We start from the raw sequence: 24,710 nt of genomic DNA on the forward strand, positions 1-24,710 counted from the left end.
TTTTTATTCATTCTCACTACTCTGTATGCGGTTTCTGACTTATGCACAGATATTGATTTATCTACAGTAATAGTGTCCGGTATTAAAACAATTAACGAAGAAAATCTTTGTGTTTGTCATGCACAAAGATAGAATGCCATTTCTTTGTCTTTTTAACTGTTTAGAAGTGTTATGACCGACAACTAAAACCTTTACCTGTAATTCTGTGTTGTTTCCCTGACTTACAACAGTCAGTGAGTGTTTAGGAATAGCTGCCTTTGTCCTGTCTCTCCTGGCCTTGATCATCAACTTTGCTCATCTTTTTTGGCTGGGCTGCCACAGACGTGACGCCACAGAGAACACTTCCAACCTCGCAGCTCAAGGTAAAGGTAAAAAACAAACAAACCACCAAAAGAATTTCCTGGTAAAATCTTGTAAAACTCTTTATCAGATCTCAACCAAATGTTCTGTTGACTATTTAAATATCTTGGTTTTCCTAAAGGTTTCCCTGGACCGGAAAAGTCACCAAAGTAAGGCTCTTTGGGAAAAATATGTGGTTCACATGCTGTTCAAGGCTGTGCAAATAATTAACACTCTGATGACATTTTTGTACTCAGGAGAGGTTTGCCACACGCCGAAAGTGACGGAGATGTGTACATAAATTACACAAACACGAGCCCAGACTACACTGATCTGGACCCCTCCCATATGACTGAGGAAAATGTATACTCAAGTCTATCATGAACGATCATGTGATGGTGGAGATATGCAATAAAAAAGACCAAAAAAAGCATTTTGTTCAGCAGTATAATATGAAGAAGAAAGAACTGATGATGAAGAAAGAACTCAGAATGACCTTTAACCTGAATGATGCCGTATTTGTTAGTATGTACTGTAATGTGATTTTAACAAGAGTTATTTAACACAATCTGAATGTGGTGAAAATTGTAAAAATGTTTCCAAAAAACACAGAGGCCATTCCTTTTCTGTGTTCGTACAATTGTGATAAAAACCTGTAATTTGCTCTCGTTTTCTGTCTCATTTCTACGTATGTACACGGATGTCTTCCAGCTTGTTGATATGTAAGAAACTGTCTTTTTATTTCACTTCAATCAACTTCAAAATGAATATCACAAAAGTTGGCAATGGAGTAAAACCATTTCCTTTTGAAAGTTTAAATTACATTACAAACACATTCAAGTGCCACACAAAATATACGCGATATAAAAAGCCACTGAACACAAAATCATAAATCAGTTTTGCAACAGCAGAAAACTCACAGTAAGAATACAGCTTAATGCATATACAGTAGATATAGTCAGTGTCACACTGACTCATGGGATTTTTACGATGTGACATATACGCAATGTCACAATCCTGGACGGTCGCCGGGAAACAAGCATTATCACTTCCGTTACATGGTTTCACAATAGAAGATAAGACAAAAAACGCGTCATTTATCTGATAAGAGACAAAAATCTAAAACCAATTTACTAATAAAATGTCACGCAAGACAGCTACGCCGATACTACCGGTAAGAAGAAATTGTACTCTCTTGATTCTTGTTGTTCTGAGTTCGTACTCACGGTTGAATGTAGTTCTTGTAAGTCGCTTTGGATAAAAGCGTCAGCTAAATGACATGTAATGTAATGTAATGTGAGTATGTGTGATCTAGTGAGACTTTCCCATCTTAACAACCACAAAGAGATGACTAGGCTCTGTACATTTGGCTTATCATTGACTTCTCTACGGTTTCAGTGTCCCACTTTAAGCAGAACGACACCTTTAGGAGGATTTAAATGATGTGTCTGCTGCTTTATCAGTTCATTTCACGAAAGTGATAAAGTGGCCTGCAGACTTTCCAAAGCCGTCATGGATTTTCTGATGTACTTCTGCTTACAAAACTTCTGCTTTTCAGCTTGTACTTCACACAGGAAGAGCAGGCGGACTCGTGCACGTCAGACTGAAGCTACTTCAGTGTGAATGTCAAGAGAAATGTGAGAAACCACATTCAATTCTGAGAGTGACAATAAATAACATCAATACTGAAACTGTTTACAGATTTGGAGGTGCAAGAACATACTTTATGTTCCTTGAAACTGAGGCAACATCAAAAAGTCACACAAGTAACAAATATCTACACTTTTGTCCAAGTATTACATCTGTTGAAATCAATGTATTTCGGGCTGCTGGTCCTCACATTGCCCCTGGCTCTGATTCCTGCTGTTCATGGAGACCTGTGAGGTGAGCGTCTGTGAGCACCCCTCTCTCTTCGCTATCTTTTTAATGTGGGCCACGATGAACCCTCTGAACTTCTGCGTGGCAAAATAGTAAACCACAGGATCCAAAATGCAGTTGAGGCCCATAAGAAGCAAAGTGACCTGATGCGCGTCGTTGAGCGCCTGCAGCGTCTCCGGGCCCCACTCTACGTGGCCCCAGCCCTGTGTGATCTGCAACACCGCCAGTGTCCAGAAGCCTTGAATGACATGGTGAGGCAGGAAACACAGAACAAACACTCCCACCACTGCGAACAACATGGGCAGAGCTTTCCGTTTCACCCCCGTGGGCCTTTTAGTCGAGGAGGACGCGGTCCTGCGGGACTTCCTGGATATGATCGTTGCAGACTGAGGACGATTTTGATGAAGCAACGCTCGAGCAATAAGGGAATTACACACCACGATGAGAAAAAAGACCACAAAAAACATTACAATTATCGCAAAATGAGTTGCAGCCACTTTTCTCTTCTGTGGATCGGTTTCCTCTTGGTAGCCCTCAAAACAGCGAGTGACGTTGTTCTCAGCAATGTTGGTCCCTGGAGATGCCAGATATGGAATCGCCATCGCCATGGTCAAAACCCAGATGACAACGCTCACGACGATCCCGCGACGCCTATGGTCCGAGGTGGCCACATCCAGAGGCCGGGTGACCGCCCAGTATCGGTTGATGCTGATGGCCCCGAGGAAGAGGATGGAGCAGTACGTGTTGATGAAGAACAAGGAGCCAGTCAGCCGGCACATGAAGTCCGCGTAGACCCAGTTACCGAGCCGGCTGTAGTAGTCGATCCAGAAGGGAAGGACACTCACAAAAAGGAGATCGGCGACGGTCAAGTTTACCATGTAGATGCGGATTTCGCCCATGGCCTTGGCACCGCGGAGGCAGCGCAGGACGAACAGCACGTAGAGGTTAGCGACGAGGCCCAGGATGAAGATGATGCCATAGACAACCGGGAAGAGGACATAACGGAACTCAGAGTCCAGGAAGGTTGAGCTATTACCAGCAGAAGAGCCCAGACGCAGGGGCCCGGCCACGGTAACCTGCTCTGTATTTGAGGGTAACATTTCTGCCTGTGGGAGAAAAAATATCATGAAACATTCTGGCATTTTTTATTGTCAAAACAAGTGAGTTGTTATTGCTTCACAACAAGTATAATAGTCTAATACCATATAAATCCAACCAATGAAGGTTATAATGATTTGATTAGAATCGGTTGATTCAATCTCTCTTTTGATGTTTCTATTATTATTATCATTAAACCTTAGTGTGTAAGGCAGGCCTACTTTTAAGTAAATAGACCTACCTTAAACAGTCTGTTTACTTTAGAAAAAGACAAGAAAAGACAAGAAAATCTTGACTTACCAGACTGCTTCTTCTCCTCTACTATCTGAGGAAGTATACGCTATGAATGCCTCACTGAATGGGCGTGTGCTTGTGTCTTTCTGACGAATTATTTCAAGCTCAAGACGAAAAAGGTGTGAACGTATTTCAGGAAATACCAACGTGTTGCAACAAGCATTGTCCCGTGTTTCAAGAGAAAAAAAGAAAGACTTCTCAGAGTTTGTCAGTTTGTCTTTAGTTCTGTCGTCATAAAAATGTGTTTGAAATATTTTTCTCTGGGACTATAAGGCAAAACAGCAATATTTTAGAAAACAGAACATGTGTTTTGTTATTTTCCTTGACAATATAATTGAAATCATTAGTGACAAAAAGAGTTGAGGTTTTCATCTAAATTAATGTATAAAAGAAAAGTATAATTATGGTTGGTTAAATCGATAGTGCAAGGTATTATGAAGCCATAATAACTCCTTATCACAATATAGGACATGAATGTTACTTTAAACTCAATTATGGGAATTAAACACACACTACTACACAAAATCGATTCAACTTCATGAGCAGTGGCTCAAATTGAACTTGAATTGTATCTCCCATATTAAACATCACATTATTAACGACTGTATTTAATTGAAAGGACCAACAAGTCCTCTCTCCTAAATGTGTCATGATTGCGGCTGATAGTCCGCATGGTGGCGATAAAGCGTCAGAATAGTTTGAGGTTTCATGTATTGTCATTAGCATGCCTTCATCGTTCATTCAAATACATTTTGTGGGGCTTTTTTACTCAGCACCCACTGTATCATGACTCAAGCCGACGCTAGCACACTGTAAAATCATTTCTGTCAAGGACTGCACTGATAAACATACGATACACCTGAAGATTTCTTTTGGTTTCATTCTCGAAACTCATATAACGAGTAAACTTTTGATATATTTGGCTCATCAGCAACTGAGGTAAGTGTGCAGTAATGCATTCTCACCACATGGGGGAGGCAAAGGCCAATAAAAAGAGCAAAGAACTCTCGCCTCAAACGGTGAATGGTGGTTTTCCATCCAGATGAGGCTCCATACTGCACTGTGACCTGCATGAACAACTCTCACTATAGTCCATCCTGTCTGTAGGGAAGGTTTAAGTCAGTCTCCTATGTACAAACACAACACAACACATCCTCCTCTCCCTGGTGCCACAGTGTAATTCACATAGATTACGGTTAACGAGCCTGCCCGACCTTATTGCTGTTATTATCGCTTGGCAGTGGAACAAAAGAGCAGAGCTCGTTGGCGGTTGAGCCCTGCATGACTGCCAGAGGTGCAGTGCCATTGCTGGGTCTAAAGGATTACGCCGTAAAATAAATAAATTCAATTAAACCAAATCTAAATCTTTTCTCAATACATCTTGCTGCTCGTGGTTTTGGTGTGGATTCAAAAGATTCCACAGCAACATTTGAGATTTGTCTGGGTCATGAAAGCAGCTTATGTGAGATGTGATTTGATTTAAATGCACAGTGTTGTGTAACAGTGTTGAATAATAATGTACGCTGCAAAACATCTTACAGCAACTAATCTTATCAAAAACATTGAATAATTTATTTTTTTTGAAGTTCTAGTTCTCTGATGCATCTCAAACGTAAACATGTGTTTGTTATTCTGACTAGAAATGATAAGTTGGATGAAACATGATCAATGTATGAGCGGACTACTTAGCATGCCTTGTTTGAGGTTTTCTTTTTTTTGCATTTTTTTTAGCGTCATAAAAACATATAGTTACAGACAGAAAACCGAACAAGACAAGTTAAAACAGTCAACTCAAGCTCTCCACAGATCATTCCTTTTTGAAAGTGAAAGAAAACATCCATGATGGACATTTAATGTGTCCTTTAGCTAGTTAAACTAATATTATATGCTTATTTGCTCTCTTGCGGTGAGTGAGATGAGGTGATCAACACCAATATCATGTCTGTGCAGTACATATGAAGCTACAGCCAGGCTTCACTTAAAGACTGGAAACTGTGACTATCAACTATCCAGGAAAGTTTAGTCTTTGCTACACAAGTTGTTTCCCGATGTTTCAAGAATTTGTGCCCCAAAAAAATCTAAATTGCTGTTAGATGTAACGTCACATTCACCATGCAGATAGGAGAGCCACACTTGTTAGCCTTGTGATTTTGGACTTTTTGCCCATTCTACAACCTTCAACCAAGTTTCAAGAAACTCAAGTGTTTTTTTTATGTAATTCTGCTGAAAAGCATTAAAACATAGTTTAGTTAACAATACAAACTATGATGAAATAATATCTACTTCAGACTCTAACTACCTACACTCTTACTTTAACGGGGTTGCCTGCTGAAGCCGTGTTTTGATTCAGGTACAGAATTGACGTTGACAGGACAAAGACTGCCATACCAAAGAATCTTTCAAGGGGAACACATTTTTTCAGTTGGGCCAGCTCGCCATGTTTTCGAGTGTAATGTTAAGCAACTATTGGATTAAAATCATGACATCTCATGTTGCACCGACAGTTGTGAGATACTTCACACATTCCTCTACCGTCTGAACACCTGCGTCTGGCTCACGCCTGCATGCCAACGAATTATTTTTTCTCAAACATACTGCTCTGTTCGGGCCTCTAAATGGTCCAGAAAGAAATGTAAAATAATGAGATACAGATCCATGCAGGTGATCCCGGATGCTCCGCACAGCTCCACGGGTCAGTGCAACGAATCATTCCTCCCAAAGTATGGTTGTACTTTCAGTCCAGGTGTGCAGATACAAAGAGGGGGAACGCCGCCAGGGCCTTATATTTTTTTTCTTCCTTTTTGAAAATGGGATCGCTTGCTATCGCCCTCGAAGAGCTATACAGTCAGAAGTCAGAGTCATGCATTCCTCGGGGAGGCAGGAAGGGAGGGAGGCAGGGAGCTGCCTGTGGAGCTCCTCTTGTCCCATTAACACCTTTTCACAGTTGCTCCTTCACCTCACCTTGATCCATGGCACTTTGCCTCAGGCAGACATGGAACGCCCTCGTAGGGTAATTTACAGGCAACTTATGAGAAACAGAAAGAAGCCGAGAACTGATAAATAGGTGTTTAGCTGCACGTCTTGCTCGGCGCAGGGCTCTTGGCGGACCAGAGAGGGTAGGTCTTTCTCAGGCAGATTTACTGCGTGCCAGCGGCTGAGGTTTGAGGAATGTCCCCCTGCAGTGAGAAAGAGAGAGGGCCATGGGAGGGTGGGCTAGACCGGCTGAGACATCTGTACTTCAAGATCATAGCCTGACAGCCAGAGCAGATTGTTTTATTCCTGTCGAAGGGTTTGGAGCTCTCTCTATCTCTTTCTAGCTCTCATGGGACATTCTGTGTACTACCGGATTAAGATATAAACACCGAAAACATCACAACTCAGCATGAGCTATTGGAAGTGACCCATTAAGGGTTAAAGTGGAACAATCGATCATAGTTTTTAACTAGAGTCTTGTAACAGTAGTGTACAAGCGGTGCTGTTTTTTTTAAAAGAGGTTCCTTCAAACGTGACATCATGCACGACACGCTACATTTATGGTAGTTTACACAACATTGTCAGTGGCTTGATGACATTAGATAAGTGCACGTTTCCGTCCAGGACAAGCTGCCCGACATTTTGATCCGTCAGGGTTACATCTGTTTGAATACCGGCCTTAACCCACGGCATTAAGCACAATAATCCTTATCCCCGCTGTAAAACGGATACAAAGTGGAAAAGCTTTAGTCTGGTATTATATCCTCCAACTCTGATCCATTTTTCTCTTACATGCCTACTTTGTCATCAAAGGAATATTATCAGGTGACTATTGACCTGATCCTTGCACTCTGTGCTATTGGCTGCTTGTAATTTTGGTGATCTCTGCCGGATTATTAGAGATTAGTCTGCTGTTGCAGCCACTGCAAGCCACGCTGGATAAGATAAATTACCTGACATGTGCAATATGAATAAAACATGACGGGGCTTCCTTTTATAAGACAACCAATGCATTTATTTGATTATGATTTGTGCTGTTCACCCGCAGGTTTATTTTATAGGAATAAACAAGTTAATGTTACTGGGTAGTGAAGGATGTTAGTGATTAGGAAGGATGTTGGCTTGAACACTGCTCTTCCTGAGTCCTTGTGTGCTACAGTGTGTGCTGCAGGAGATTACATTACCCTCTTTACGCATTAGATTTCAGTCTGTATTATACATTTGCATTTCTATAATTTGATGTATTAAGGCAAATTCCCACAATGACAGAAACATGTCTGTGCATGAGCCAAACTTCTTAAAACAGATGAAACATGGCTGATACATGTCCCCCTAAAGTCCTCATAGTCATTTTCCATGCCTGGCCAAACTTATATGTCATCTCACTGTTTCTATTGCCCTGATGGATTTTTGTGCTTTGCTTCTTCATAGATGAAGAGTTATTTTAATGTCTACAGCAGACCAGTCGCTCTGGAAACTGAGGCATAAACTTACATATTCTGCGGTTCCTCGGTTCCTCTCTCCCGTTGTGCTTTCATCTTTTAAAACACACTCACATGAGAAATACGCAGACAGACATAGAGGTTAAACAGAAATATGCATGCACATATTTTCGCATACACCTGAGCTCGGCTTTCCTGCTGTGGCGTTCAGGTGCATGGGCATGCCTGGTTCTGCCTCTCGTGTGGAGCAGCTTCTTTCATTACTTGGTATCTTTGGCAAGGAGAGAGCAACGTCGTAGAATTAGTTGCACCTCATCTATCCCCTTCGGTGAACTGATATGATTAGCGTGCGATGGTCTTTTACAAAGGAGAGATGTTTAAAGAGAGAGAAAACAAAGGCTTGACTGATGAATCTCAACGCAGGGCTGCTTTCAATACACAACCGTTTAAGTCACGCAAGACTCACTGTCACTGTCACTAGGCTTTTGACATCCAATAACTATATTGTCCGGCCTGCTCCTTTCACAGTGAGCAACAGAGGGCTCATTTAAAAAAGCAATCAGGCAGTATTGATTTAGTTTTTAATAATAGAACAGAGTGTTTCTGTCCTCCTCTGCTGTTAAAGCAGTATTTTTGCAAGTATCTGTGCACGTTTTAAGAAATACAAAAACAACCACTTTGCAGTGTAAGAGCATGTGTGTGTGTGTGTGTGTGTGCGTGTGTGTGTGTGTGTGTGTGTGTGTGTGTGTGTGTGTGTGTGTGTGTGCGTCCATGCGTGCGTGTGTGTGTAAGCAGGACTTCGCCCGGTTGGCTGGTTGCCTATCACGACCTAGGAGGTATTTTATCACCTTACTGAAATAATTTCCATAGATATGTAACTGAAAGACGGAAGAAATTACTGCCACACCAAGATAATGCTGCAATACAGAGAGGAAACAGTTGGCTTCTGTTACAGTTATCACTCTGTACAACTGCAGGTAGCACGCAATGACACCAGTTGAAACCAGTGTATTTTACGCAGGTACAGTGGTAGTAGAAAGGTTGTGCAGCACAGATTGATCCGTGTATGTGTCTTGTCCTTTGCATCAGATAATGAATTGCCTTTAGGATAATGTTTAGTCTATCTCAAGTCACATTTACCAGCTCTAGAGAACCTGATGGTTCTTAACATTGTCTTGTTGTTCAAAATGGACCCAGGATCTTTGTTGCAAACATTTGTGGCTGCTTTGTAATGGAAACTTGGAGAACCCTTGACTTAAATTCCACCATGAAACCTCTCCACAGCAATGCCACTTGCATGTTTTAACCTGACACTATACATGTTGGATATCTTTAATTGTGGCATTTACACATTTATAAGCACAATTCAGAATAATCAGCATGTTTGACATTACAGAGCACACACCACCCCAGAAGTGCTTTATAACAATTAAATAACAATTATAACAATTAAATGGGGATTTGTTAAATAATTATGCAACTGGAAAACATTGTTAATATATGTGTGTAATCTTATCAGTGTTTGCACTTAATTTAAGACTATTGTAATATTGCCACAGGTAATAATTATAAACTCAAACAGAAACCTGTTTGAGTTTATAATTATGAACGATACTTTTGACACTTCATTCCTGTATCATTTATATTGCGACAAGGACCTCAACTACGATATAGAATGGAAATCCTGAAATGCTCTTAATGCTGTGTTATATCCACAATTATGGGTACAACATATAACATGTGAATAGAACACAATTGCAGAGGACCATGGTGTACTCGGAGGTTGCATGGGGATCGTGCTGAACAAGTCAAACATGTGTTGTGTGTGGGCAGAGAGAGAAAGAGAGACAGGTTCACTCAGTATATTCAAATCGGACTATCCTTACGAGCTCCCTTCAGATTCGTTCCTCCCCACCGTGCAGACTCGCCTCTGTTCTGTGGGGAAGAGGGCGGGACCTCGCAGCCGGGAAGGGCGTTCTCTTTGCGGTCAGACCGGGCAGAGTCCTCCCGAGGGGTGGGTCCTCCGGCAGCAGTAAAGGAAAACCCACCTTTTTTCATTGTTAAAGCCGCGGAGGAATGTGATGGTTTGATCTCAAACGGACCAGGGAGGGGAATACCCGAGAGGAAAAGAGCCGAAGAACGTGATTCAGAGAAAGGGGGGGGGGGGAACCAAAAACACACACACAAAAAACCAGCAGTCCGTCCCGTGTCCTCCAACTCTCCGGGTGTATGTGAGAATATGTGGATGAACTTGTCCTCGCCGTGTCGGCAGCAGCGAGTCCCGCCGTCCGCATGAGCTCCGACCGTGTGAAGCTGTGGATTTACTGAGTTTTTTTCTGTCCCGGTGGTGAACCAGCCAAAGGTAAAGTTGGTCTTTATTTCTGTGTGTGTTTGGGGTTTGATGGGGAGCATGGGAACACTGGTTTTGGGGGGGTTAGACAACGCGCTTCCTGAGTTGGATCCAGTCAATCGGGACTGCAGAAGTCTGAACTGCGGCAAGTTTTTTTTTTTAACCCTCCTCCTCGTCGTTGTCTTCCTCCTCCTCCTCCTCCTGCTGGTTTTGTAGCCATAAGGAAGCATCCAGGACTGCGGTGAAAACCTCAGGTGGTTAAAATGTAGCGGTGCACACACACAACGTTTACATTTTATTTTGTGAACATGTCGCAGTTGTTTAATGAACATGTTACGTGTATTTGGCGTCCACGCCAAGTGTATTTGTTTTTAGGCTGCTGCATAACAAGCCATGGTTCATAACACGAGGTTGATGAAACATATTTTTTTTTAAATCGAAAGTTGGCTATTCGCAATACTTTTGACATTTATGTAGTCCATTTTGGGTAAATTTATCCTATTCAAAATGTAACGCAACTGAAGTTAGGAATTTTAAGGTATTTCCTTTTGTTTGAATGAAGTGTTTCAGTCTCGTGCTTCAGTTTCGGCAACATGAGCTAGTTAGCATATGTAGACTTTGTACCTGACTGCCAAAAGCAGTGTTACGGCCCTCGTTTCCTTCAGGATACAAGGAAGCAGGAAACTGTGTTTTCACCCAAACAAAAATATATTTCCTACACTTGGACTAAAGTTTAGAGAACGGCTGATATAACATCTTATGTTAGTGTCTACTGCGTTAGTTCATATGTAGTGGCTTAAATGTATTGGATTACATATAATTTGTTGTTGGTTCACACTTTGGGCCCTAGAATATCTCAACTGGGCAAAATAATCCCTTAAAGGAAATTACACCCAGGAATAGACAAACAACTAACCTGCAAAAAAAATATTCTCGGGTTTTTACTTTGAAGGCAAGTCAAACACCACCTGTATTCAGGTCTTTAATCTGTTGAATGTTAATGAAGCTGTTTTCACAGGAGCTGTGATGACAAATGCAGAAGTCTAATGTGAGGGTTTGATGTGTTGCTCTGTCTAGTTCACTGTCATATCAATAGTTTTGTTGGAAACACTTTAAAGATGTCACATACTGTGTGTGTGTGTGTGTGTGTGTGTGTGTGTGTGTGTGTGTGTGTGTGTGTGTGTGTGACTAAGGTGGCAGAGCACACCATCTGAACAGTATGTGCCCTGTGCTGCCTCACCAGAACATGCGTGAGTGTGTGAGAACAGCAGAAAAGGTAGTTGTAGTGGTGGAATACTAATCTGCCAGGTGGGGCTCGTAAAGAACAGCACAGGGAGGGAAGGAGATGGCGGGACCTGCCTTGACCTGTTTCAGACATGAAAGAGACACACAAAAAAAATCACTGATGACTTTCCAGTAAGGCTCACCCTCCCAGCCAGCTGTAGATTACACCAGCTGAGCTACCAGCTTGATCTGCTGTAAACCGCCTTTTCCTTCTGGATTTAGCAGAGACATGGCAGCTTGTCATGGCAGTGGACATGCAAAGAGGGTTTCCTATGGTATTCTGGATGGGATTGCGACCCCGCCTGTGGCGGCGATGTATGCAGTTTATGCCGTGATATTGGAAATGCAAAGGGAAAATGAAACAAGAGTACCAGCAAAGTGACGAGTGAGATGTCACATTTTTCCCTGATCAGTGCTTGTTCCACACAGTCTTGGGGAAATCATTGCGCCAAGTTTGGTTTGGTTGCACTGGCTCTCCGGAGGAATAATTCAGAGTAATTGAACATGATTCCTCAGTGATGATAGCTGTTGATGCTGACGCAGTAGGAGGGCCACCACCACCACCACCACCACCACCACCTGTTTCAGGATCTTGAAAGGGATTTCGATGGAGAAGTGAAAGTTACACAAAGACACGGTTTGCACCATGTCCTGTCCAGGAGTTGTCGCCTGCCAGGCAAAGTAATAATCATACCCCTCGCTCCTCTTTTATGACCTGGGCTATACCACGCATGATCGGTTTTCCACTCCGCAGATCGCCACGACCGCCCTATGAAACTGCCTGCACTACTTTGGGTGAAACCAAAAACTAATCATTATGGGTGTCCAATAAGGGTAATTATCAGACTAAGCGCTGGACCTGGGGATTACAGAGTGGCTAAATGACTGCTCTGGGGATTAAATTAAAATATTGAGGTTTTCTGCCTGGGAGAATCAAACCGCTGGGAATGTCAAACCCAGCCTGTCGGTGGTAGTATGACTGCCACTCCGCACATCAAGGTTTATGCACAGAGCCCCTGCTGCTAATACAGCACCGTCGCATCAGTGTGGAATTACAGTGCACGAACATTGACGTAATTTGTTGCAAGTGCCCGCAAACAGAAATGGATATTGTGATCGCTTAGTGGGATTGCTCAGTTTGCCAAACTATTATTAAACCATATTATCCCTTGCAGTGCCTTGTCTTTGGTGTTAATAATAATCTAACAATGATCAACTAATTGATTAATTGCTAACATAATGAAAACGCTCTCAAAGTAATTTAAATGTTAAACGAGAAGGTCAGCCCCCACAGCAGACCTTTACATCCTAATATGCTGTGATGGATATCACTCAGTGTGGACCGGATGGTGTTTCTTACTATTAGTGGGATACTTTTAGCCTCTGTAACCATCTCACCCAGGAATAGATCAGCGGAGGATGCACACACAGGACACAGAGTGATATTGCAGGCGTTACAATTCGGGGGCGTCCTTGAAATAACACAGATGAATCATAATCTCTGAGAGGCTTGTATTAAAGCCCACACACAGCCTGTGTGGATAGAGTATGAGTGTATTTGGTTATAATGCAATAATGGACTCCGTATCCGGGACAGAGGCTGCTGTTGACAATCCGCAGGCCAGCTGGAGTTGCTGTGTGTCTATTAGCATACAAGCAGGATGATGGCTTAATGCCATAAAGACGTGTAAATGAGACTTGTTGGGCACCCTCCAGCTCCTCAGAAGTTTGCGCTTTTCTTTTGGGATGGTACATGTGTTGGCAATAATCGGACAAAAACACCCAACATTTCCTACTCTCGGCTCGTCATAGTTTAGGAGTTGCTGCTTTTCTCTGTTTTACATAAATTCAAGTTAAATAATTTGAGTTTCTTACCATCGAGAACTTAATTTTGGGTTCTGGGAACTACAATAATGTAGTTATCACTATTAGACTCTTGAGTTGCTTCTTTGGACCTTTTTTTTCTTCTTTCCCCATCCCCTCCTATTTTGCCTCCGCTACTGTATACATTCATTTTCTCCCGCTCCTTTTCCCGCTCTTTCCTCCCGTCTTCCTTCCTCCCCTGCCTGCCAGTTTTCTTTATCAGTGGTGAGCCGGTGACAGGGCAGGGCGCTGTAATTTCAGCTGGAGTTCAAAGTACTTGAACCTTTTGTGTGTATTCGGCGGTTCGTTGTGTGTGCGTGCATGTATGTCCGTGTGCCAAAGCCCCTCGGCTCTGTGCTGATCCCAGCCATGTCGATCTGTCATCGGATACTCGAGGCAGGGATTGTCAATCACTCAGCGAGTAGTAGAAGTACATCTCAGCTCAAAGTGTTCAAACGCCTCACTCAGGCTCTTATTAACACATACGCTGACACACAGAGCAACAGATATGTGCTCTCACTCTTTGAGAATTCAAAGCAAGAATGGTTTCTGTTCATACAATTCCTTCTGCGTGTGTGAATGAATCCTCCTCGTTAGTCGTCCATATCGTGCCAAACAGCCTCCTCATTACCAGCTGCTCTAATGGGCTTCCTGTCCTGTGGTCGCTCTCTGAGGCCTCCGTACACAGGTGACTGTGAGCCAACAGCGTCATCACGGAGATCTGCTCCATTGAAGGCTGCAGATGCATGCGACTGCGTCATGTCCCGTATGCAGCAATAGATGTCCACGATAACACAGCATTGACCTCAAGTTCCCCATCCCATCAGAGCAGGTGGAAAAGCTCTTCGACTTTTCTATTTGTATAGGGAGGCTAGTTTAGCATACAAAATATGGTGGTAGTGTCTTTTTACATTGTATCATGGCATATATTGTCACATCATCAATCCTGCATTTTTTTTTTTTTTTGCATTATGTTGCTTTAACATTTGTCAAACAACAAATGCAATGTTCTTCAGTTGGACCTCAGGTTTTCTTTTTCTTCTATGTTTTTGATTTGCTGGACTTAATCTCTGATCAAAGTTTAAAACGTTTACTGAGGAAATTCAGTAATTTTCTTTGAAGAAGTGTCTTCTGCCCTTCTGGCTGTATATTCTCTTTCATAAGTATTTTGTATCAAAGTCTTCAAGGGGTTTGTATAACCAAGACTCCTATTTAACCAGTCAGCCAAACTGACATCTCTGGTATTTACTGATCTGTTATTGAGTTACTGTGTGGTTACATGAACGGGTGGTTATGAAATAGGATTTTATGGGGGCAAATTAGGCTGCTGTTGAATGATCAACTTTGTACACTGGCACAAACTTCTGGTCTGAGCCAAAATCACCATGAAATGTTTGTCATGAAGCTCTTCCACTGACAACAATTACTTATGTTTGAGGAAAATCCTTTTTTTTGTCTTCTTTTATGTGCTACAGAAAGGCTGGCCAGTCACCTAAGATATTTTGTCAGACAGACGTTGCCTTTCCTTCATCATAATGAAGACAAAAGCAGATCTCAATGCGGAGCTGTGATCCTTTCCCAAGTTTGAATGTTCTCTGTATGTATCTGGAAGCCACAGTTAAGAAGATGCCATGACAGCATATATACATACAACCCTTCAGTTACTTGCTCTGAATTATGGTATTTCGAAAAAGATAAGTCAATAACCTCTTCTAAACATGTTGCTGTGACACAAAACCCTGAGCATAGACTCCTGATAGCAAATTCATCTTTTTATGGCAAATAATAAAACTAGACTCTCTCTCAAGGTTATTGGCTGAAATCGGATGTCTTTAATGCTCCGTCATCGCTATTCCTCAGCCGTCACCCGTTGAATGTAGTTCTTCCCATCACCATATTTCAGGAATTTCCATTTATGAACACCCATTGCTCCTCTGCATCCTTCAAAACCAGGTAGCTGCTCTGCTGTTGAACATGTGATCATTCTAAAGCTACTGTATAGTACCTGAAGCAGAAAAAAAACTCATCGGGTCTCCAAACTAAGCACCATTTCCTTATTTACACGGCAGCATAGAGCGACTTATTTATTGTAGAGTCTATAGATGGTTTAAAATAATTTTCTTTATTTTCCTCTTATTATTTGTGGAACATTCTTTTTCCGCCATCTTTTTCCACGTTTTTTCCCCCCATTTTGGCGTCTACTTCAACTTGATCTTGAACGTAGGGTAAGAACTAACTGTGAATCAGTGACTTTAGTCTTCAACCTTTACTTGAAGGTTTCTGATGAGTCATAATACTGAGCGTCAGTTTATTTAAAGCACTGTGAAACACTGCCAAGAATGTATTTGTGGCTGTTAGATATACCCTGATATCTGCAGGTGATAAGTCCTCCAATGTTTAATCGCTGGCCTGGCCAAACCAGCTTCCCCACACGGCTGGAGTTTGGACCACATTGACTAATATGGGTCACTCTGCTGCTCCTGTGTTTGTGTTTCACATGCTTTCAAGTTGACCTGAAACACAAATTTCCTCTTTTTTTCCTTTTTTTTAAGTTTCTGTTGAACATGTCAGCCTCCGATAAGTTGTTTTACAGAAGCTCCCTTGTGCGCCAGTTTTGTTCCTACATTGTACAGGCTGCTCAAAAATGGCTACCTCGTCGATCCTGGAAGAAAAAGGACACAAGTGTAAAAGAAACTTCAAAAGCATGTAGGAGGCACAGCAAGGCAGTGAGTGAGTGAGTGAGTAAGAGAGAGGGAAGAAAGAGACTGGGATGCTTTAACAGGGGAGAGCTGAAGTTAAGACATTTCTTGTAAATTCCTCTATGATTTTAGGTGTTCTCCTACTCTAAGGGCTAATATTCCCCCTCTCTCCAACCGATTGTTATCATGTCTCGCTCACTCTCTCCTCTATTTGCTTCACTAAAGAGGCGGCCCTGTCACTCCCCCTGCTCCCGCCTGGTCCAGGAGTATTTTTGGAAGTTAATGAAAAAAGAAATCTGAACCGCCGACCCTTAAAAGGCATGTCTGGGTCAGCTGGGTGGAAACTTGTGTTATTAATGTCCATAACATTTTCTATGCGAGTGGGTCATCTGTGATTGTAAGTATGTGTGCGTTCGGTGCCGTGTACAGCGCAGGAATGCTGTGGGTTAGGAGGAGGGGGGGCTAAAAGGGAAGGAGGGTGGGCTAGGAAGCAGGCCTACGTTTTCAGGAAAGGAGGGGGGTCAGGGGCATATTTGGCATATTTCAGGAGCCATTCCAGTCTGGTTCAAGATGCATTCTTCTACGGAGGGATCTGGCTGAGCAGCCAGACGGACAATGATCAAGGCAGGGGAAGATGGTGTCAGTCTGGTGATGCTAGTTGTGGAAGATGGACTAAAAGCGATTAGCACAGTCGATAAAAAGACACGAAAATACAGTCTCATGCCACCTACACAGTGGAACAGATGTGTAGCGCACCAAGCCTATAACCTCAATAATATCCATAAAAGGCTACATGTTGAAGCATAGTCCTTCACCCAGCAGCAGGGTTTATATGTCTTGGGTACCCATCACTAAAATGTTATGAATGTTTATATGCAGAGAGCTGTAATGCGTCTCTTTCAGCCTCTCTTCCGTGGCATTATAGTCACTGCTTCTCTACCCTAGAATTTATGTCGTCTTAGCCTGTTATTTGCAGTTCGATGGCCACTGACTGACGTGACAGTGGTTGGCAGGAGTTCACTGGAGCAGTACCAGTCCAGTGCTCAGCAGAGGTCGGGTTCATTGTGAGGTCTCGAGTCGGTGTACAGATGTATTTCTAACCGGGAGAAACTTTTGTGTATTTAAATCTTTTATTTGCTGAAACTTCAAAACCATTTTCTTTTTGTTTTATGAATCACGATGTCTCAAATCAAAATGACACTAAAATATACTGACATAAGAAAAAACTATTAGAATATCAAATACTTTCTGTCGGTGGATGCTTGTATTGCGTTGGCTCTGCTGTTTCGGGGCGAGGCCCAAAGAGACAACATCAAATGTGCTTTGATGCATCTGACTCTCTAATGTCTTGATCTTAGTAGGGAAATGTGGATTAGGGTTAGTGGCAGATTCAAAGAAAAAACTGAATAAATGAGTGCAGAACAACTACTTCAAAAATCTTTTGGAAGTGTGGTGCCCAACCCCTTGAGTGGAGCTGCATGGACTTGTAGAATCTATGCAGTCACGGAGCAATGCAGCTCTGTGGCTGCTGCTGCTGCTGCTGCTGGCCGAGGACGGTTTGTTTTTCCCTCAATCTTGGAGTCCATCCGCTATCGACCTGAAAGCAATTTAGCCACTGGGGATAGCGGTCAATATTATGGGTGGAGGGACTCGAGCTGTCATTGAGAGACGACGACTACTGCTAATATCTATAAACCAATATTTGCATATCATGGCTGATAAATCCTTCTTTTTTTTTTTTTTTTAAAGCTAAGAAAGCAATGTGTTGATATGTTCCAGGGATTGCATTTAGTCTATTTTGCTCTCCACAAACTGCTCAATGACTCTAGCATCAATGGACCTTACTACTCGCTTACTGGGGAACAGATTGATTAGTTGCGGGAAATAAAGATGGACCGGTGACGCCTGTGTCAAACGTGGCCTTCATAAATTCACTTTGTTGTACATTTGTCTTCCCTCTTTACTGTATGAGGGATACACACACTCTCACTCTCACACACTCATGTCTGACCTGTTCTAATCCTTGGATCTCCAGGGCGGCTCTGAAAATAAAATTCCTCTCGCAGATTATTTTTCTTGTGATCAGAAAATATACATGTTCTCAGAGAGAGGAATGTTCAGACACCATGGCAACCCAACGATTGCTCACTTCCCCCTCTTCTGTTTCTCTTGGGCTGTTTTGTCTTCCGTGTGCTGTTTCGTCTCAGCTTTATTTTCCCGTTCCTTTACTTATTTACTTGGTAGACAGGTCTGCAATAGTTTGGTACATGTAATGAACTTTCAACAACTTGTTCCACATGTTTTGTCACCTAAGAGACCTTTTATCTGATTTCCAAAGTTCCCTTCACTTTCTGTTTGTCCTTTGTTCTCACCTACCCTCATTTAATGCTGTTAAGATGTTTTTCTTCTTTCCAACAGACATCCCTCCCTCTGTTCCCTCCATCCATCCATCCATGCATTAGCAAGTCTGGTTTTAGGAGCTTTCATCATTGTGGTGCTGATGCATGCAGACCCCGACTGCTCGGCTATTTTCAGCCTCTTTCCCCTCTGTACGCTTTTACCCCCTCTTCTCTTCTCTGCTTTGGTTTTATTTTGGAGGAGATCTCTGTGCTGTTGCTTTTTGTAAAGGGCTGGGTTGGCTGGTTTCCCCCTTCATGCCAACTTTGCTCTTTGTAGCTCCTTCTCATGCTAGCCATCCCAACCAGAGGAAGTGAAGCAGCACAATGCAAGACTATTAAAATAGACCAGTTAAAGTGCTGCTTCTACTCCAAGAGACACGATTGAAACCCCTTCGTGTCCAAAATTTCTTGTACCATAGTCGGAGAAGAAGTTTGGTTTGGTAAAACTGCAGGACCACCACAAATTTAAAAAATGTTCTCTCTTTTTTACCTTTTGTTGTATAACTAATAGCATAGAGACAGACGGGAAACAAAGTCGATGAGCATTACTAATTATTTTTAATCGATTAATTTGCAGGCATTTGATTGGTTAGTTGCATAAACGTCGGTTAATGGTGAAACAATGGGCCTCAAAAGGTGATAATTTCAAATAAGCAACTACATATTATTTTAATTATGGATTTTAATCCAACAACTCACAGTTCACAGCTGAACTTGTTAAAATTTTGTCTGACCACCAGTTAACCTCCTCCCCCCATTACTCCCCACCAAAAAATAATTAAATGTATTACAATGTCGGACTAAAATAAGCTGTAAATTGTCAAATTTGAAAACCTGTACAAAAATAAAGTCTTTGCTTGCTAATTGTTTCAGTACTCTGAGATTAAAATGGACTGCGTCACTGGAATCTAAACACAATGGATCACCCACAGTGATAACACATGTGTGTTTTCCCATTATTAGTGTTTAGCAGACGCACACGCACACACTCACACACAGCTACTCAGACAATGATGGAGTCGTCTGCTCCCCTCTGGTGGTCCCTTCATCTGCCCTGTGCTTCTTTTCTCTCTCTCTCTCACTTACTGGCTAAACATCTGGATGGCTGTATGACAAAATACACAATTGAATAAAAATGTAGTTTGTAGTTACTGTATAGTAAAGAAGGTAAGCTTTTAAAATTAATTAAACTTTTTTATTATTGAAACAACTTTTAACGAGTATAGCATTGAATGCCTGGCTCACCCACAGTTAAGTTGTGTGTGTGTTTTGTGTATATAACGTTTTTGCATGCGGACACATTCAGACACAGGAGCCTCACAGGAATCCCATAACACTCTAAAGTCCCTGAGTGGCTCATTTGTGCACCGTGGAACATTGTGGAATACCAGGCATATTTTATGATTCAACCTTCAGCTGACTCCCTCTCTTTCTCCCAGCAGCGAGGTTTATTTGTGAAGCTAAGCCGGGCCCATCGTAGACGGTAACCTACAGGCAAATTTGGCTGAGGACTCAAACATGAACTCGGGGCCAAGGGTTGATTTCCACAGGATGGTTTGTCACCCTGTGAGAAGTTTAGGTCTCTTTTTTTAGTCGCCATGTAGAGTATGTATGTGTATACCCTTTGTTTGTGGTCCTGACAAACATGTCTTGACCGCTTGGGCAAACAAAGGTAGACCAGAGCTTGGTGCCCGTGGCTAAGAGTGACTCTCGCCCACCCACACGGACAAACTCTCCATCGTTTTTATCTCCTTCTTTTCAACCTTTAGTCATATAGTTTTTTTTTTTAGTTTTTTCTTTAACTTTTCTCCATTGAAACCTCCTCAAATCTCTTACACTTCAACCTCCAGTAGCCTTTCTCATCCCAACTTGTCTTTAATACTCTCTCTCATTCTTTCTCTGCTCCCTTCCTCTGTCTCTCTCTAGGTGTGGACGGCACAGAAGAATGCAGTTAACTCAGTGTTTCTTCTCTCCTGCCAGCCAGCTGCATCTTACACTCCCACCCATGCCAAGCATCTGAGATACAATTGACCTTAAAAGGAAACAATAGCGCCCTATCAATTCTGCCCTGCCAGTCAAGGAATGGCTCACTCCTGCATGGGCAGGGTCCAGCTCTCTCTCTCTCTCTCACACACACACACACACAACACACACAACACAAGGAAGTGTTTGGAAACTGAACTTTGAAAGTGTGACAAAGTTTCCCTTGTTGTTTTATAGGTTTATACTGTCTGTACGGGGACAGGAGCCAGGAGTCCATTTGGTTAATTAAAGGTTTCAAAACCTGATTGACAATTCGTACTTTATTTATTGGTTGAATTCATTTGAACGCCACCCACGTCGCCATATGAGAGAAACGCTTATGTTGCTGTCAGGCATTTGCTTCACCATTATTCATCCATGGCGGAGTCACTGTGTGTTTAACGAATGCCTCTGCTTAAGAACAAGGCTCAGCTTGTCTTGCGTACACACTGAGAATTTTGAATACTAAAAGATTACAGCTCAACCATTTCACTTTTTTCCCCAAGTTCCAACAGAAAGATTGAAGATTGAAACTGTTGTGCCAGCAAATTCTGACTTTGGAGTCAAGCCCCATAATGCCCATTAATGCTTAAGCTTATTCTAAATAGTGGATTTGACCTTAAAGACAAGTTTACATGCTTGAATTGTTCCAGTATAGTTGAGGCATTCTGTGACATTGCTAGTTGTCGTAACACTGTTGTAAAACTGAAAAATAGTCTCCACAACTCTTTGTCCGCAGTAGTGTGTGAAAGCCTCCGCTGTTATTTGTGGAACAGGCAGGGCTAAAAGTCATTAGATATTAAGACCGGTTCTGCTGGTTCAAGGTGAAGTTTTAAGAGGTGGATGGTTTTCCATTTGACAGATCGTCAGCTTTCAGACAGACTCTTACTCCACCTTGCTGCTCAGCTGGAATGTAAATCGCAGCAGGAGGAATGCTGTTCGCAGGCTTCAGTGGCAGCAAATGAAAAATCAATCCCTTGCTCTATCGCATGCCTTTCCTTTTGTTCGCCCCTTCTGTCTGCTACTTTCTGGATCTCTGCTTCCTGGCTCTCCCCATCATTCTCCCTACTGTGTGCTGACGCTGTCTGTCTCTGTCTCTTTCCCTTGTGCTGCTTTCTCTCTCTCTCTCTCTAGGCATCCTGTTCACTGTGTTTGATTTGGGCATTCCTTTCCTCCCCGAGCAGACAAAACAACCCCAGACCTCTCTGAACTACACACACACACACACACACACACACACACACACACACACACACACACACACACACACACACACACGCATACATACAAACGCTCTCCCTTCTGCTAATCACACACAGGAAATGGGCTCCCATGCAAACGAGGCCCGCCTGGCCAGTGGAACCTAGGATGGAGTTTCAGGCCTTGAAATGTTCTCCAGTGGAGGAAATTGAACATGATCTTTCTCTACCCCCTTCTTTCTTTCTCCCTCGTTTCCTCTCTTGTTTTACTCGCTGTGGTTCCTCTGCCTTTTTTCTTTTGACACTTTTTTTTATGCTTTTACTAGCAGTCAGCTCAAAGTTGGGTGAAAGCATTTCCTGCAATACTGTGTGTGTGTGTGTGTGTGTGTGTGTGTGTGTGTGTGTGTGTGTGTGTGTGTGTGTGTGTGTGTGTGTGTGTGTGTGTGTGTGGCCTTGTATGTACTGTGTGCATTTGGAAAGTGTAAGTGCTCAAAGAACACACTGATAACTTATCAACTGCCTTCCTTTTATGTGTGGTATGAATCCATACTCAAAGATAAACATAAGACGGTAAAATGTTCACGTAGAATGAAAAGGGAGATTTATATTTCTATGTATTTTTATGATCAAATCACATGTTGAAACAGATTGTACAGGAACAGCCAGCCTCCTCAGTTAGTACAACATGTTCGTAGTGGCATTTTAGTTAGATTTGAATGTCACAGAATCTCTTTTTGAACTCTAGATGATGGTCATCATATACAATCACAACCAAAAGAAATCCTAAAAGAAAACCACATATTTACACAATAGATTTGTTTTTACTACCGGTAAATAGGAATTTATTGAATCTTAAAATAATTTAAGATTCTGCAAGATCTTAACTTTGATTCAACACCTAAAAAATATTAAACAAGTTCAAAGTCAGCCTAAAAAAACACATAAAATAATGAAAATCTTGAGTACATTGTCATTGCCTCTATTGCTTCTTTTTACCATGTAAAACACATTTAGTACCTTTTTTTTTTTAAGTGCTATACAACTACAATGAATCATTAGTATGGGTTGTAACATTATTATTTCTTGTAATGTTATCATTGTAATGATTCTGTTTGATTATTGTGTGTGTGATATTACATATATTTGCCTAATCTTGAGACACGGATATTGGAAAATGTGCTCATAAGTCATTATAAGGATCAGAACTACTCTAAGTTGATGAGTTCTACATAAAATGGTTTCAGCGTGCAAGAAAGGACACTTGCTTTGAGGTTAAAAAAAAAAAAAAAAAAGTGTTTAGTGAGCTGATGGCTGGTTGTTCAGAGACATTTACAGATCCTGGAGAAAGTTCACACGGTTTGAGTTCATTCTGCTGAGTAACGTCTTGAACCTCCTCCCCAACTTGACACGCCGTGTCTGTGAGGGGAAGCGAGTGGGAGAGAGATGAGAAGGAGACATCTGTTTCCAGTATCGCTTGGTTAAGGGTTGGCTAACTGTCTGAATGAATAGTTTCAACCGCTCCCCCCCCCCTCCCCAAAATCACACACATACAAACATGTGGTCTCTGGTCACCAGGGTATTTGGAGTCTTCTGGATTGCGAAGAATGGGTTGACGCCCATTGGTGAAATCACATATTTTCATCAAAATGAATGTTTTTAATGATGACACACACACAAAAAGCTGGCTTGGCAGTCTGCAGAGTTACACATTTGGTTTGTGTAGCGTGAGAACATCGGATGACTCAGCAAAACCCATGTGCAGGTATTATTCCGCGTCCCTCATGAATGTAACATGACAGAGCTGAGTGCAGAGCAGCAGCGCTGTCTCCTTCCTGTAGAGCCATTGTGTGGGAACCAACAGAAAGGATGACACACAGAGGAGTTCAGAGTGGCAGCAGCAGCTAAAAGACCAGTGGTTTCTGTCCATCAGCAGCTACTTAGATGATCAGAGTGTCTTTGAGCGCATCACCTGCCTCCGCTGTCTAGTTAGTTCAGCCTCAGTCAAGTTGCTGAGCCGATCGACAGGAAATTAATCGGCAACAGTTCTGTTAACAGAATAAACTATAAAGTCATGTTGCTGCTGCTCAAACGTGAGGATTTGAAGATCACCTTTATGGCAAAACAAAGAGACTCGTGTCACAGAAAGATTTTTGCTCCATTTTTCCCCCCACTACTTTCTGATATTTTTTACGACCAGGCAATTAGTCAAATGAATAATCAGTAGAATAATTTATTGCTTTTATGCTTTTGCTTTCCCACATCCCCATTGTTTCTCCTCTATGTTAAGGTAAAAGTCCAAATATACAGGTGACAAAACCACGTCAACTCGAGTCCTACTTGCTTGTTCTGGAGCTATTAAACACATTGAGTTTGCTTAGTTGTCAAAGAGCTGTTTGAGCCTTTTTTTGTATTACTTTCTAGCTTTAATATATGTTCTCGGTAATGTTCAATGTTTCTGTACCAGGGTGTCCTGTTGCTGCCTACAGTTCACAGGAATGTTCCCTTTTTTAGCCGTTCGGCCTCCACTCCTCATTTCTCCCCCCTCTCTCTACTTCCCTCTCTCATCCTTTAAATTCAGTCCAGACTTCAGTCTTAAATCTGGATTCTCTGTGCTTAACCAAACATATGGAATGCTACTGTAGTGGAATGCTCCAAGTCTGGGTTGTTTTCTCTGACTTTTGGTGTGTGCGTGTGTCTGTGTGTGTATGTAAACCATGCACATGTTTTGAAGCAGATGAGAGCTCCTAGGATGATGATGATTATGATAATGGTGCGTGTGTGTTTGTGTGCCTCCCCAGAGAACTGAATAGGGCCTTCTGTTGTCGTGGCCAAACACTGCTTGTCTGCTCAGGCATGAGTCTATTGCAAAG

General features: G+C 42.2%; 2 protein-coding genes and 1 long non-coding RNA gene across 4 annotated transcripts in view; 2 read left to right on the forward strand and 1 right to left on the reverse strand.

The window, feature by feature from the left end:
- Positions 1 to 233: 233 nt before the first annotated feature.
- LOC137787355 (uncharacterized) lies at positions 234 to 722 on the forward strand. The gene is made up of 3 exons (XR_011077651.1): positions 234 to 362; positions 482 to 509; positions 597 to 722. It is a non-coding gene; the product is annotated as an uncharacterized lncRNA (long non-coding RNA).
- A 337-nt stretch (positions 723 to 1,059) lies between these two features.
- Positions 1,060 to 3,623, reverse strand: ptafr (platelet-activating factor receptor). The gene is made up of 2 exons (XM_068580837.1): positions 3,616 to 3,623; positions 1,060 to 3,323 (listed from the first exon to the last, which is right to left on the reverse strand). The coding sequence occupies exon 2, from the start codon at positions 3,315 to 3,317 to the stop codon at positions 2,151 to 2,153; it is 1,167 nt and encodes a 388-aa protein (XP_068436938.1). The 5' UTR covers positions 3,318 to 3,323; positions 3,616 to 3,623; the 3' UTR covers positions 1,060 to 2,150.
- Positions 3,624 to 10,016: 6,393 nt separating this feature from the next.
- The window catches only part of luzp1 (leucine zipper protein 1), a 42,714-nt gene continuing 28,020 nt past the window's right edge, over positions 10,017 to 24,710 (forward strand). For both annotated transcript variants that reach the window (XM_068579792.1, XM_068579793.1), the window contains exon 1: positions 10,017 to 10,386. The gene's annotated coding sequence lies outside the window, so the exon portion shown is untranslated. The remainder of the gene's footprint in view (positions 10,387 to 24,710) is intronic.

This window comes from Clinocottus analis, unplaced genomic scaffold, assembly GCF_023055335.1.
Source record: "Clinocottus analis isolate CAN_PGR_092001 unplaced genomic scaffold, fCliAna1.0.p SCAF_17, whole genome shotgun sequence".
NCBI lineage: Eukaryota > Metazoa > Chordata > Actinopteri > Perciformes > Cottidae > Clinocottus > Clinocottus analis.